This window comes from Papaver somniferum, chromosome 7, assembly GCF_003573695.1.
Source record: "Papaver somniferum cultivar HN1 chromosome 7, ASM357369v1, whole genome shotgun sequence".
NCBI lineage: Eukaryota > Viridiplantae > Streptophyta > Magnoliopsida > Ranunculales > Papaveraceae > Papaver > Papaver somniferum.
The window spans coordinates 146896300-146908377 of record NC_039364.1 but is presented as its reverse complement, the minus strand read 5'-3'; the positions used below and the strand labels follow the sequence as shown (position 1 = coordinate 146908377).

The following is a 12078-nucleotide window of genomic DNA, read 5'->3' as shown; positions in this document are numbered from 1 at the left end:
ATCACGATGAGGTCCACGTGTACACAAAAAATATCGCATTTGTGGATAAAAACGTTAAGGTGAATAAATCAGATATGAAATGATGCAAATACGATGACTCATCGACTCAGAGTCTCCGGACTCGTCATTGTCTAGTCCATAGAGTGCGATTCCGTGCCATTTCATATCTAAGAAGCATATATCACTGAGTATAATAATAAAAGCAGTAAAATGAGTAAAGTGCTGAAATATAAATGAGACAACGATTTACGTGGTTTAGCACTAAAGCCTACGTTCACGGGGGTTGGTGTTTCACTATGTATCTGGGAATTATAAAGATAGTCGAATGACTCAGTCTACAATACGAAGCCAAAAGGGAAAATGGAGTTCATACTAACTCTTCCTATTTCTCTCTCCTATGTTTTCTAAGAATTCCTTGACCCCCTCTCTCTTAGTGGAGAGGGGTATTTATAGGGTTGATACACGGGGCCCACTGTCAGAGATAGTTGCAACCTTATCTTCTCGTTCTTTGTACTGATGCCGCTGGTATCCTCGTTCTGAACCGATGCCCCCAGCGGCTATGCCAGATGACGATGGGTCACTTCTTTGTCATCCACAGATCGATTGACACGTACCCTATGCCTATGGTATTTAATGCTGGTGGTTGGGAGGGTCCGCACGCGTCAGACAGACGTCTGATGCCCCTGTCACATCTTCGTCTGTAGAGTTAATCTCCACCGTTGGTCTTGGGTCTGCCTTGAGATGGGATAAAGAAGATCTTTGGGTGCTCTTCAGTACTTCGCGGTGGCTTGTTCCTTCAGTGCTCCCTGATTCTGAGCCATTGGATCATCATGAAGATGAACAGATATAGGCGATAGAGGTTTCCTGGATGTTGGGACGTGGCATCGTATCTTGATGACCTACTGCTGCATGTCTTTCACGTGTACTTCCTTCAACTTGTGGCGGAAGATGAATCATGTGTATACATCAATGAAAAAGGAAGAAGTTCTTGTTAAGCAACATTTCCATTTTGTTTTTGTTTCGAATAGTACTTCACCACATTTCCATCAACAACGACCATCATAAGTAATAGCTACATATGACACCCAAATAGTTTCTTACCCGTTTTGCTAATAAAGAACACAGAAAACAAGCGCAGTATACCATACATTTATATTTCTGGGATAATCTAGCTAATGAATGATTTACCCCGGTTTCGTATACTAATCCACTACTACTTGTTGCTCACTTCTCATTCTTCAATCTATAATCTGAGGCAGCGTTGTTCTAGTTGTTTGTAAATTTCTCGTCATCTCTTAACGTTGGTTGTTGGCCATCTCTGGATACAGTTATATTTTGAGTCTCGACCAGCTCTGAAGCTTCTCGGAACTTCTTGTAAATATCACTCTTATAGAATGCTCTTGTCCTCCAAACTAAAATCAATGAGATTAAAGTTCCAAAAATCGTTGCAGCCGTAATCATAATGAATGATAGTCTAAAACATTGAACACCATGGCATGGCAAATCTTTTCCTCCATCGGATGGAGTTTGGAGCCCTGAAGCTTTCATTTGTCTTTTAGCTTCTTCGTCATAAAGATGCCCCGTCACACTAACGTTTAGTAAATAGGCTCCAATAGGACTAGCAACAGACCCAAAATTGGATAGAGTAGAATAATATTTGAGACCAAAAATTTCAGAGATGATAGCAAACATTAGTGGCCATTGAGCTCCAAAGCAGAATCCAATAATCACGGAGGCGATGTAAACAGAACCCGGGAAAGCGAAAGCAATCAACAGATGACCCACGCAAGAAAACAACATTATGATTGAGAGCATCAAAGGTCGAGGGAATCCATATTTTCTTAAGAGAATCTCAGAAACGAATCCAGAAAAAACTCTGCCGAAATAATTCCATATACTCACCAGTGACACGAAAGTGCTGATACCAGTAGGAGAATAACCCAATGAAGAACCTATCTGGCCCAAGTTATCAATTGCTGTTAACGTCCCACCAACACCACATATGGAAGCCAGAAACAGTATCAACATATCGATACTAAAGAGTGCTTGTAGGATAGTGTAGTCTTCACCTCTGTTGGGTGGCTCAAACATCGTCGAGAAACACGACTTTTCCTTGACTTGTGATGGAACGGGTAAACTTGGCTCTGGTTCTGGTTGAGAACTCGGTGGAAGTTCAATAGTTACTTTTGTAATTTGATGATCTTCATAAGTGTTTGATATTTCTTGCTGATTTTTACTCTTTCTTAGCTGAATTTCCTGTTTAATGACAACAACAAGTGGCGCAAATAGAAAGAGTACAACGACAGCTGAACTAACACCATACTCGGCCCTATTAAAACCAGGAACTGTTTTCTGAATGATGATAATAACCATTAAAAATCCAGCAAGTCCCAATGATATGTAAAGGAAATTATAAAACACTTTCAACTCATTAGCTTGTCGAATAACTTTCATAATCCGAATAGTATGAACGGACAACATGGAAATAACGGCAGGAAGAGCAGCAATAAGTAGAATCAAACCCGTTGAATCTTCACCATAAAGTGCATGATAAAGTTGACTTATAATAGCACCACTTAGACCCATATAACCTTTTAACAAGCCTAAAACAACTCCTCTACTCTCAGGGAAATTTTTAACACAAGTCACTAGTGAACCAGTATTAGCAAATGCTTGTGAATTAGCACCCATACAAATGTAAAGACACATTTGCCAAACTTCTGGTTTCGCTATTCGGCCAGTTACCGCTAGCCATATCATGAAATAACCAGCAAAGTTCATACCAGCGCCAATAGATAAAACTACCCATGGAGGTGTTACTTCGTTGATTAAACCAGATAGTACTCCAACATTTGCACCTAAATCCTTAAAAAAACTTAATAAATTTAGTGTCGTCTGATCATAACCAAGGTTTCTCTTGATATCATTTGAGTATAAACCAAACATATAAGTTGCTCCTGCTGCGGCCATGATTAAGAAGGACGCGAATACCATGAACCAACGACCACGGTAAACTTGCCATGCCAGTTGCAATATATCTCCTTTACCATTACTAGAGTTCATGGCTACCGCCATTTTCTTTCTCTAGAACACACACTAGATAAAATTCTGGTTTTTGATTTTGGTGTTTTTGTAGAAATGAGAAGCTTTTAAAAACTATGCGATAGTTCCGAATCTATGGTTATGATAATATTTTGGTGTTGAATATGGTTGTGGGATTGTATGGATTTTATATAGAGAAAGTAATTTGACTTGGACTACTTTGTAGACAGTTCGACTACTTCTTGGTAGGGACTGTTTGGATGGCTATCCAGGATTGTGAAGAAATTTAACTTTACAAAAAAGAATTTCATTTTGTTAGCTAATTGTCTGGTTGCGCTAGGCGTATCGCTGCTTACCTGCAGTCTGAGGTTGTAAGGTTACGAGTCTTGGCTAATCCTCAGGTTGCACTAGGCGCATCGCTGAAGACCAAAACAGTTTCTTTCCCATTTGCTAATAGAGAACACGAAAACAAAATGCAGTATAATACATTTTTCTGGGATAATCTACTGATTGATTTGCACATCCGGAGAATAGAGTGAGTATTAGCTTTTTAAAACCAGTGTGTCAATTTTTTCAGTGTATGCATTACTGGACTTTAAGGGGAGCTTTCTAAGTTCATGCATTAAAATTTCTTAATCGCCTTTGTAATCAGACATACACGTATTCCTTTAATGTACATAAAACATAGGTCCGTCTTAATCATGCATCAATGTGTCTTCTTCTATTTCTCTATAGATTACGTGAATTTCAAACTTGTAATATTTCTATAACTGAAGTGATTTTAAACCTTTAAAATACGGTGTCGACTTCAAAATATTGAAGCTTGGACAATTCCAAATCGGGGTTTGTGAGTAACAAAGAAGAAAACAGTAGTGACGTCTATAAAGATCTTTCTTTTCTCGTCATCAAATGCAGATATACTGAAGTTTTTGTGTCTTAGCTGTGAAGACTTATATAAAGCTGGAGGGTGGAAAACGACTCAGAGCCAGAGGTTTACTTCATGACTCTTAACAGTCTAACTGCATCATAGTCCAACTATAAGCAATCGCGCAAACTAAGGGTCACAAAAAGCCACTAGAAACAGAGAGACAGCAAAGCCCAAAACACAAACCGATTGAAACATGGCCGACCAAGCAGCAATAGCTCATGAATGAAGCTGGAAAACTGAACTGGAAAAGAGCAAAATGATAATTAGGATCAGCTTATACATTCGATTCAAAGAGAAAAAGATAATCAGCTTTATTTCAATTACAGGTTACAAATAACATTTACAGAGCAGAAGATGAATTGCGTAAAAGTATTTTGAAAAAGAAAATATAAACATTTTTTTGTTTACCTTTTACATGACTGTACATGAAATAATACACGAATCAACCAATAGTTGATGTACATTTTTCTGTTTTGTACTGTGTGATTTATTAGTTACTCGGGTAGAAGGGGTAGCCGAGCAACACTTGAACCTCGACTGCTACCACTGAGTGAATCATAACCTAATGTGTCTTCTTTTTTTGTACTTGAACTGCTATTACTAGGTTTAGAGTATTTAACAGCAGATTTCTTCTTGCTTAACCTTAGTGGAAGAATCTGTAACCGTGGGTTTGATTCGCTGCCCGATTTTTCTGCAGCTAGTTGATAGCTTTCTACTAGTTCCATCTGTCTAGCAATTATATCTGAACGTCTTGGAAGTAGCTCAACTGCCTCTCCACCAGGAATCACAATGTATTCAATTGCAAGTCGTACCTCCTGATAGAAAACTGACGTATTAGTTTATATGTCTATAATCACAGGGTATTTACATAAATGAGTAACCAAATATTAGAGAATGGAGGTTAAATAGATAGTGGGAGAAAAAAAATGATTTGCACCTCCAAGGCATCAATCTCCTCCAACGAAGGCTTCCTTATCGGTGCATCTTCTTCAATTTCAATGTCTATTGTGGAATGGTTGAGTGGACGATCCAATGTAGAACCAAATGACTCCATTCCAAGAATCATGCGAACTGCCTTGACCATCTGGGCCATGGTATTTGACTGGAACATAGGAGCACAATTATTCAGAATTATTGCTAACGTATTTACTTCAAAAGATATAGTTGCTGAGAAGGAAGTAACTGAATTACCTTGATAACAAATACAGGCAACTGATGAAATTTAGCTACACCTCGGATCCAGGGATTTTGCTTCAGTTCAGAACTTGATGCTAGGATTGCATCTGCCACACCAATATCATCAGAAACGTCTATGACATCTTCAAGCCCCATCACTTTGGCTACTTGTAGCAGATCAGCCTCCAATATCTAAAAACACAAACATTTAAGGGGATATAAACAAAAAGTCTGTACACCTTTATTTATGACATCAACAGGAACTGCAAAACCCTATATGATAAAATCTGGATATATATGATAACGAGGCAGAAAGAAGATAAAACATAGCAGTTACCTTGTACGTGTACACAGATACTGGCAACCTCTTGCTCATGAACCTATCAGCATTTTTGGAACTTCGGACAGGATACTCTGTAACATCTTCAGTAGTTGAGATCACAGGACCTCTGGTTTTAGTATCCATGTGACGGACTTCATATAATGGTGTTTCAGTATTATTACTTTCAGTTGTACTAATCTCTGGCTCTACTGAATCATGCTTCGTATGGGTCACAGGGGTGACCACAGGATCCGTAGTTTTTGTATCCATGCGACGGACTTCAAACAGCGGAGATTTTCCTATTTGTAGAAAATAGCATTATCAAGTTCAGGAAAGAAGAAACTCAATAGTGGTTAAGCAGGAAAGCTCGAACTTTATCAAGATAGCGGGTAATACCTGCTAAAATAGCATCTACTGTAGCATCTAATCGATAGTGAACACGATATTCAGTCTTCGTTGCCATCTCAAGGGCACAGGTAAAGGTTGGGGGTCCTTTCCTTTCAAGAATAGTTTTCTGCACTTTTCTTTTCTTCGCTTCTTCATCACCCAGAGTGACACTCTGTGCAGATATATGATTCGGTACAATACTTATCAATAAACCAACTCGCTAACTGATGATATTTCTAAACCACTAAAACCGAAAAGTAATAATGAAGTGAAAGCAAGATACTTCATCGCACCTCTATACCCCCAACAAGCATCTGGAGTGAAGGATTCTTTACTATATTATCAATTGTCATTCCATGTGCTGTCCCAACCAGCTGCACCCCTCTTTGAGCAATTGTACTGGCAGCCAATGCTTCAAGTTCTGTACCTATCTCATCAATGATAATGGTTTCTGGCATGTGATTTTCAACCGCCTCAATCATAACCTGCAAATTAATAATATTAATGTAAAATAGTTGAAGTCTATTCTAAAATGGTACTGCTGATATTAAATAGTGGAAACAGAAGGACCAAAAACAAAGAATTACGTTATGTTGCATATTAACATTTGGAACTTGCATTCTCCTTGCACGACCTATGCCTGAATGAGGAACATCTCCATCACCTCCAATTTCATTCGATGTATCTATAATGACGACCCGCTTCATGTGTTCATCAGCTAATGTTCTCGCAATCTCCCTGCAGCAGCAAACATTTATCAGGGCTTGTTCAAACATAAGTCTAAATATGACTACACTTGTTGCAACTAAATTTGAATACTAAAACACTCTTCTAGATTTTACTAGCATTGATTCTCATTCAAGGGACCAACAAAACATACACCGACCCTATCGAATAATAAATGAAATAAGCTTGACTACCTGATCAAGGTTGTTTTGCCAACACCAGGGGGGCCAATAACCAAGAGCGATCTTCCTTCTTGAATCAAATCACGTATCATCCCTGCACTTCCAGATACAGCTCTTCCGACTCGACAAGTAAGGCCAATTATTTGCATTTTACGGTTTCGGATAGCACTAATTCGGTGTAAAGAACGATCAATACCAGAACGGTTGTCATCCGAAAAATCACCAACCTAAAGAAAAGCAAGTACCTTTATATATATATAAAAAAAATCCACCTTTCTTCTGTTTTTTATCCGATTAATTCATTTAAAATGCTCTAATTTTGTCTCTACTTAGAAATGAAAACAATATAAAGTCAACTCCAAATCAACTACCTTAGAAATTGCATGTTGTAGATCCTCCAGCTTAACTGGATCTTTAGAGATAACCCAATCTCCAGTTGGAAACCTAGCAATTGGTTTCCTCCCTAAATCCATTACAACTTCAATCAATTTCTCAATCTCCTTATGCTCAAACAAACCTTTTCTCATCCTACTAGGAACCAATTCAAGAAACAACTCAAGTTCTGAAGCATTTGCATTTGATGACGAGACCAATTGATTAGAAGAAGAATTTGATGAAAACTCATTATTAATAATCGAAAATCTATCACTGGGTCTACGAATTGAAGCTGAAGACCGAATTGGTAATGAAGTGATTCTTTTATGCACATCACCTGCTCGATGAAATGACGAAGTCAGAATTGCAGAAATTGGAATCCTGTTAATGGAATTCCATGAATTCTGTAAATCCAGTAGAAGAAATCTGGAATTCAAAGAGCTCATCTTTGCTTCGACTACGATTATGGATTTCTTTTGTTAATTGCGTTGGTATATCATGAGAATTCGAGAATCAGAACATTCGAATGGGATCCGCCCTTGTTCTCCCAATCATTTTTAGTAGGGATTAAACTGTGGGAACCACACGAAGAACAATACAAACTGTTATCGATCGTTGAATAATCTTGTACCACGTGGGTGTGCCGTTTACACTAGAGACTTTGCTCGGGAGACGTTATGTTGTGTACACTTACATGTATGGAGAGTGAACTATACTTGACATGATGGATGGTTGGATGATTAATTGTTTCGAGTACTGCTGGGTAAAGAAGGTGAACAAATGTTGAGAATGAAAATCTAGGTTGCGTGACTTCACTAGCCGTTTGGAGTATGGAAAGTGATTCAGTTGAATATTCTGTCGACTGAAGGCAGAGGTAGCTGTGATTTTGATGAATATTAGCCACATGAGCAGAATTCAATTTCCTTTGGCAAGAGTCTTTGTTGGCTTCGTCCACAGTTGGGTTGCTTCGGAAACTTGCAAAAGTAAAATAACTATAATATTTTTCAATGGGGAAGGATGACCTCACACTCCTCTCACACCACCCCACATTTTGAACACAAATTAAACGGTAATATCTTAGGGTATATTCGTCCTAAAGAACCTGGCGTTGTTAGGGGTGACCCTGAAAGAATTAGGGACGTCTAATAAGACAAAATAGGATCACCCAAATCTAAATTCAAGCCATCATTTATCTCTGAAAAAGGCGAATACACCCTCCATAATCTGTAGATGTTAGGCTAATCGTACGTTGTTGTGTACATATATAGTTTGAAAGTTTTGTTATTTTGAAAAAAAACTCTAATCGGAAGATATTTAGTTACCATGTCTCCCGATTATGGAGTTGCCCCATAATTTATATTTGAAAAAATCTCAAGTTTTTCGAATTTGGGAACTACCATAATCTGTAGACATGGAGTTAACATGTCTCCCGATTATGGAGTTGCCCCAAAATTGATGTTTGAAAAAATGTCAAGTTTTTCGAATTTGGGAGATACCATAATCGGTAGCTTATGAAGTTAATGTGTCTCCCGATTATGGAGTTGCCCCAAAATTGATATCTGAAAAAATTTCAAGTTTTTCGAATTTGGGAACTACCATAATCGGTAGCTTATGAAGTTCACCTCGTTTACCGATTTTAAACTCCGCGTTAATCGGTAGACAATGATAAAAGAGTCTTGATACATCCACTGAAGCCCAGCACCAAATTGGGCATCGAGAGGGGATTGGATGGTCAGAAATGTCCCCTCTCTGCATTGGGATAGGTGTGGGGCATGAGTGCCCCCCCCCCCCCCCCCCACCACCCCACACACACACACTTTTTTACGGTGCACCCTCGGTGCTTCATCTTCGGTGAATGTATCATTTTTGATGATAAAATTTTGTATCCGATTATAAGGTTATTTAGGTTTTGAAGAACAACAAAAATGAACCCACTACAATCGGTAGAAATGGTTAATATTTGTACTTCCGGTTATGCACATGTCTAACTTTTTTTTTGAAAAGTCACCAGAATCAGTAGTTAAGGTTGATAACATTACTACCGATTCTGCACATATCTCACAATTTTTTTGAAATTTACCAGAGTCGGTAAGTAAGGTTGATATGTATCCTTCGATTATGGTGAAAAAATCAGCAGTTTTAGACAATCAAGTAACAAACATAACTCAAAATACATTCATAACCCATAAACTTAAGAACATATAATCCAAAACAAGTATTTAAAACACCATAATCCGAAAGAAACTGTTAAAACAACATAATTCGTAACATCGAACAACACATTATCACCTAGTTTTCTTCTTAGTATTGTTAGCTAAAGTTTTAGAACGCTTAGCACGACCCGGAAGACCCGCATTATCACCAGCATCACCTTCATCTCCCTCAATATTTCCTTCAGCATGAGAGCTTGAAGAAGCCTGGGATCTTTTGTTCGCCTTTGATGTTTTTTTCTTGGGCGGGTTCTTCGTCACTTTCTTCTCCGCAAACTCAGCTGCATACTCTTCATTATCAACATTATCAATCATCTCCCTGTGCTTTTTTGTCTTCTCAATTGGCACAGGTTGTCCAACCGTTTTGAAATCAGCGCACCGTTTGGACAAAAACTTGAACCTATTCACCTGTTTTTTTAATTGACAAAACATCAAATGGAGTTCACCTTAAAAATTGAATTGGAATATTAGAGGGAAAAGTTATAACCATACGCACCAGTCTATCATAACCTGAGAGTTTTTCTTTGACGGTACATTTGTAAATGGAAGTTGTCGAGGTCGTCTTTGCTTTAAGCTCACGGATTACACGAAGATGTGAATTCTCCCGGTACCACTCCATATATCCTGGAGCATTTTTATCACCTTGGTTGATAGCTCTCCCAGTGTTCACCATGTGGTACTGCCTCTTATCCCAATGATCAGTAACAGATGGTGTACTAGAGTAAACTACCTTGATGTTGTCCTGGTTAGACTCGTTATGCTCCACGTCCAACTTGAACTTGCCATTCATGTGATTCCATGGTATTGTTTGGAAAGCACCATGTTGTCGCATCACCCTGGAGCCATTGTACATCACATAACCTGTGGGGTGCCACAACGGTCCAAAATAATGGGACAACTCGGAACGACCCGCTATATGTCCACTAGCTCGGTCTTCCTTGTATGGATCAAAGCATACCTCCGAGGCCTTAAGTGAGACCAATTTCTCCCTCAAGCTAACCGACAGCTGCTTCTTTGTCCTTGAACGGTTGTCATTGAACTTGTACTTTGTTCCTCTCGGTGTACCTCTCTACCACGCTATGTTCACATCTGCGAATTTCAGACTCGGGTAGTGGTCATAAATCCATGTCTACATAGATATCAAACCAAGTATTAGAAATTGATTCTTAAATTAGAAAAAAAAAACATAACGATCAATGGATTAATAGAGTTGAGAAAATACCTGGAATAGACTCACTTTACAGGAAATTTGGATAGTTCTAAGCCTCGACGCCTTTCTCAACTCTGCCATCAAGAATGCAATAGTTGTCGTGCCCCAGGAGTAGTCTGCGACCTTATTGAGAGGATGTAATAGTTGTAGAAGGTTGGAATCTACTCGGTTGCAACTGGTATTGGGGAACACATCCTAATACAACCAAGAGATAAGCGGCGGCCGCCGCATCCACTTCGGCATCACTTAACGGTCCTTGCTTTTATTTCTCGGTAGTGCCTTTGAACATCTTGATCAACTGACTCATGTTAAACTGTCTAACTTTGCAAGAGAAGCACCTGTTGAACTCAATGTATGATGTCTCTTTATCCCAACCAAAACACTTGTTACACAAATCATAAAGTTTTTCCCAACTTAACTGCTTTGTGTACTCATACTTGACAGCTACACCGTGGTCATTGAGATTAAGAATGTGCCTCGCATCATCTGGAGTAATGGTCATCTCCCCAAACGGCATATGAAATGTGTCAGTCTCGGGATACAATCTCTCCACAAAAGCCGATATATCGACCCAATCATGTTCCAATATTCAGTTCTCGGCAGCAGTAGATAATCCCGAGTTGGCTATAATTGTCTTGAACCTTTCACATTCACCGTCTAAAGGCCAATCTTTCAATGCTTTTGATGGTGCGACAGTGGGTTTGAGTAGACGAATCGCATCGGAATGAAACTATCAAACAAACAACACATTACAAAATTAATATAACATTATTACGAATAAAACGATAATTCGTTAATAAAAAATAATGCGATTATTACCTCGGTTTCGTAGATTTCTCTGGCCCATGAGTCTTTGTAGCCAAATAACAATGCTCCTCCAATTCTCTACGCAACCCCGGGATTTCTTCTTTAAAATCCGTCTTCTTCAACTCAATGGGGACAAGGTATGATGCTTTATTCGCGATTGTCTTCCTTGTAACTCCTCCTTCTCCTTGAGTACCACTTGGTTATCCTTCTTCTTGAGTGATTACTGGAACACTTTATCCAATTTCATCTTGAGTGATTTCTGGAGCGCTTGGTTGTACTTCTTTTTGAGTTCCTTGTTGAGCGCTTGGTTCCACTTCTTTTTGAATCCTTTCTCTCCGCTCACTAGCACTTAGTTTCTTACCCTCTTTTTGACGAGGCCCTGTAACAGTTGTATCTTATACTTTCTTAACTCGCATGTTCCTAAACAATAAAATTGGTTCGTAATAATTACATTACAAACTTCACAATCGGAAGTAATAATTAAAATATCAACTTTCGATTATGCACAATCGGAAGCACGGGTAAATGCTTTTCTTTCGGTTATACACAATCGAAAGTCATATTCTAGTTGTTTCTCCCGATTATGCATCAAATTGGGTTCAGAAACTGATAAAGTAATGAGACATATATAACTGGAACAAAACAATATAACATATCCACCGATTGCATATACTCGGAAGTAAATAAATAGACTTTGGCTTCCGATTAAAACG

General features: G+C 38.6%; 2 protein-coding genes across 3 annotated transcripts; both read right to left on the bottom strand.

The window, feature by feature from the left end:
- Window positions 1-1266: 1266 nt before the first annotated feature.
- On the bottom strand, window positions 1267-2985 carry LOC113295343 (protein NUCLEAR FUSION DEFECTIVE 4-like). Its single transcript, XM_026543684.1, has one exon. The coding sequence runs from the start codon at window positions 2968-2970 to the stop codon at window positions 1267-1269; it is 1704 nt and encodes a 567-aa protein (XP_026399469.1). The 5' UTR covers window positions 2971-2985.
- A 914-nt stretch (window positions 2986-3899) lies between these two features.
- Window positions 3900-7687, bottom strand: LOC113298679 (uncharacterized protein ycf45-like). Of its 2 annotated transcripts, XR_003334340.1 has the most exons (10): window positions 7135-7687; window positions 6776-6990; window positions 6443-6593; window positions 6149-6340; window positions 5865-6027; window positions 5484-5767; window positions 5162-5338; window positions 4908-5072; window positions 4379-4785; window positions 3900-4211 (listed from the first exon to the last, which is right to left on the bottom strand). XR_003334340.1 is itself a non-coding variant. In XM_026547486.1 (9 exons), exons 1-9 carry the CDS (start codon window positions 7582-7584, stop codon window positions 4465-4467), a joined length of 2118 nt encoding a protein of 705 aa, XP_026403271.1. In that variant the 5' UTR covers window positions 7585-7687; the 3' UTR covers window positions 4257-4464. The 2 variants fall into 2 exon arrangements, 1 of the variants encoding a protein (XP_026403271.1); XM_026547486.1 differs by lacking the exon at window positions 3900-4211 and having other exon boundaries at window positions 4257-4785.
- Between the last annotated feature and the right edge of the window lie 4391 nt (window positions 7688-12078).

Excerpts from the sequence above, each read along its gene's own strand:
- LOC113295343 (XM_026543684.1), bottom strand. The coding sequence starts at position 2,970 with ATGGCCGCAGCAGGAGCAACTTATATGTTTGGTTTATACTCAAATGAT.
- LOC113298679 (XM_026547486.1), bottom strand. The coding sequence starts at position 7,584 with ATGAGCTCTTTGAATTCCAGATTTCTTCTACTGGATTTACAGAATTCA. Across the intron at positions 6,991-7,134 it reads TACAACATGCAATTTCTAAG|GTTGGTGATTTTTCGGATGA; the intron begins GTAGTTGATTTG and ends GCTTTTCTTTAG. Across the intron at positions 6,341-6,442 it reads ATGTTAATATGCAACATAAC|GTTATGATTGAGGCGGTTGA; the intron begins GTAATTCTTTGT and ends ATTAATTTGCAG.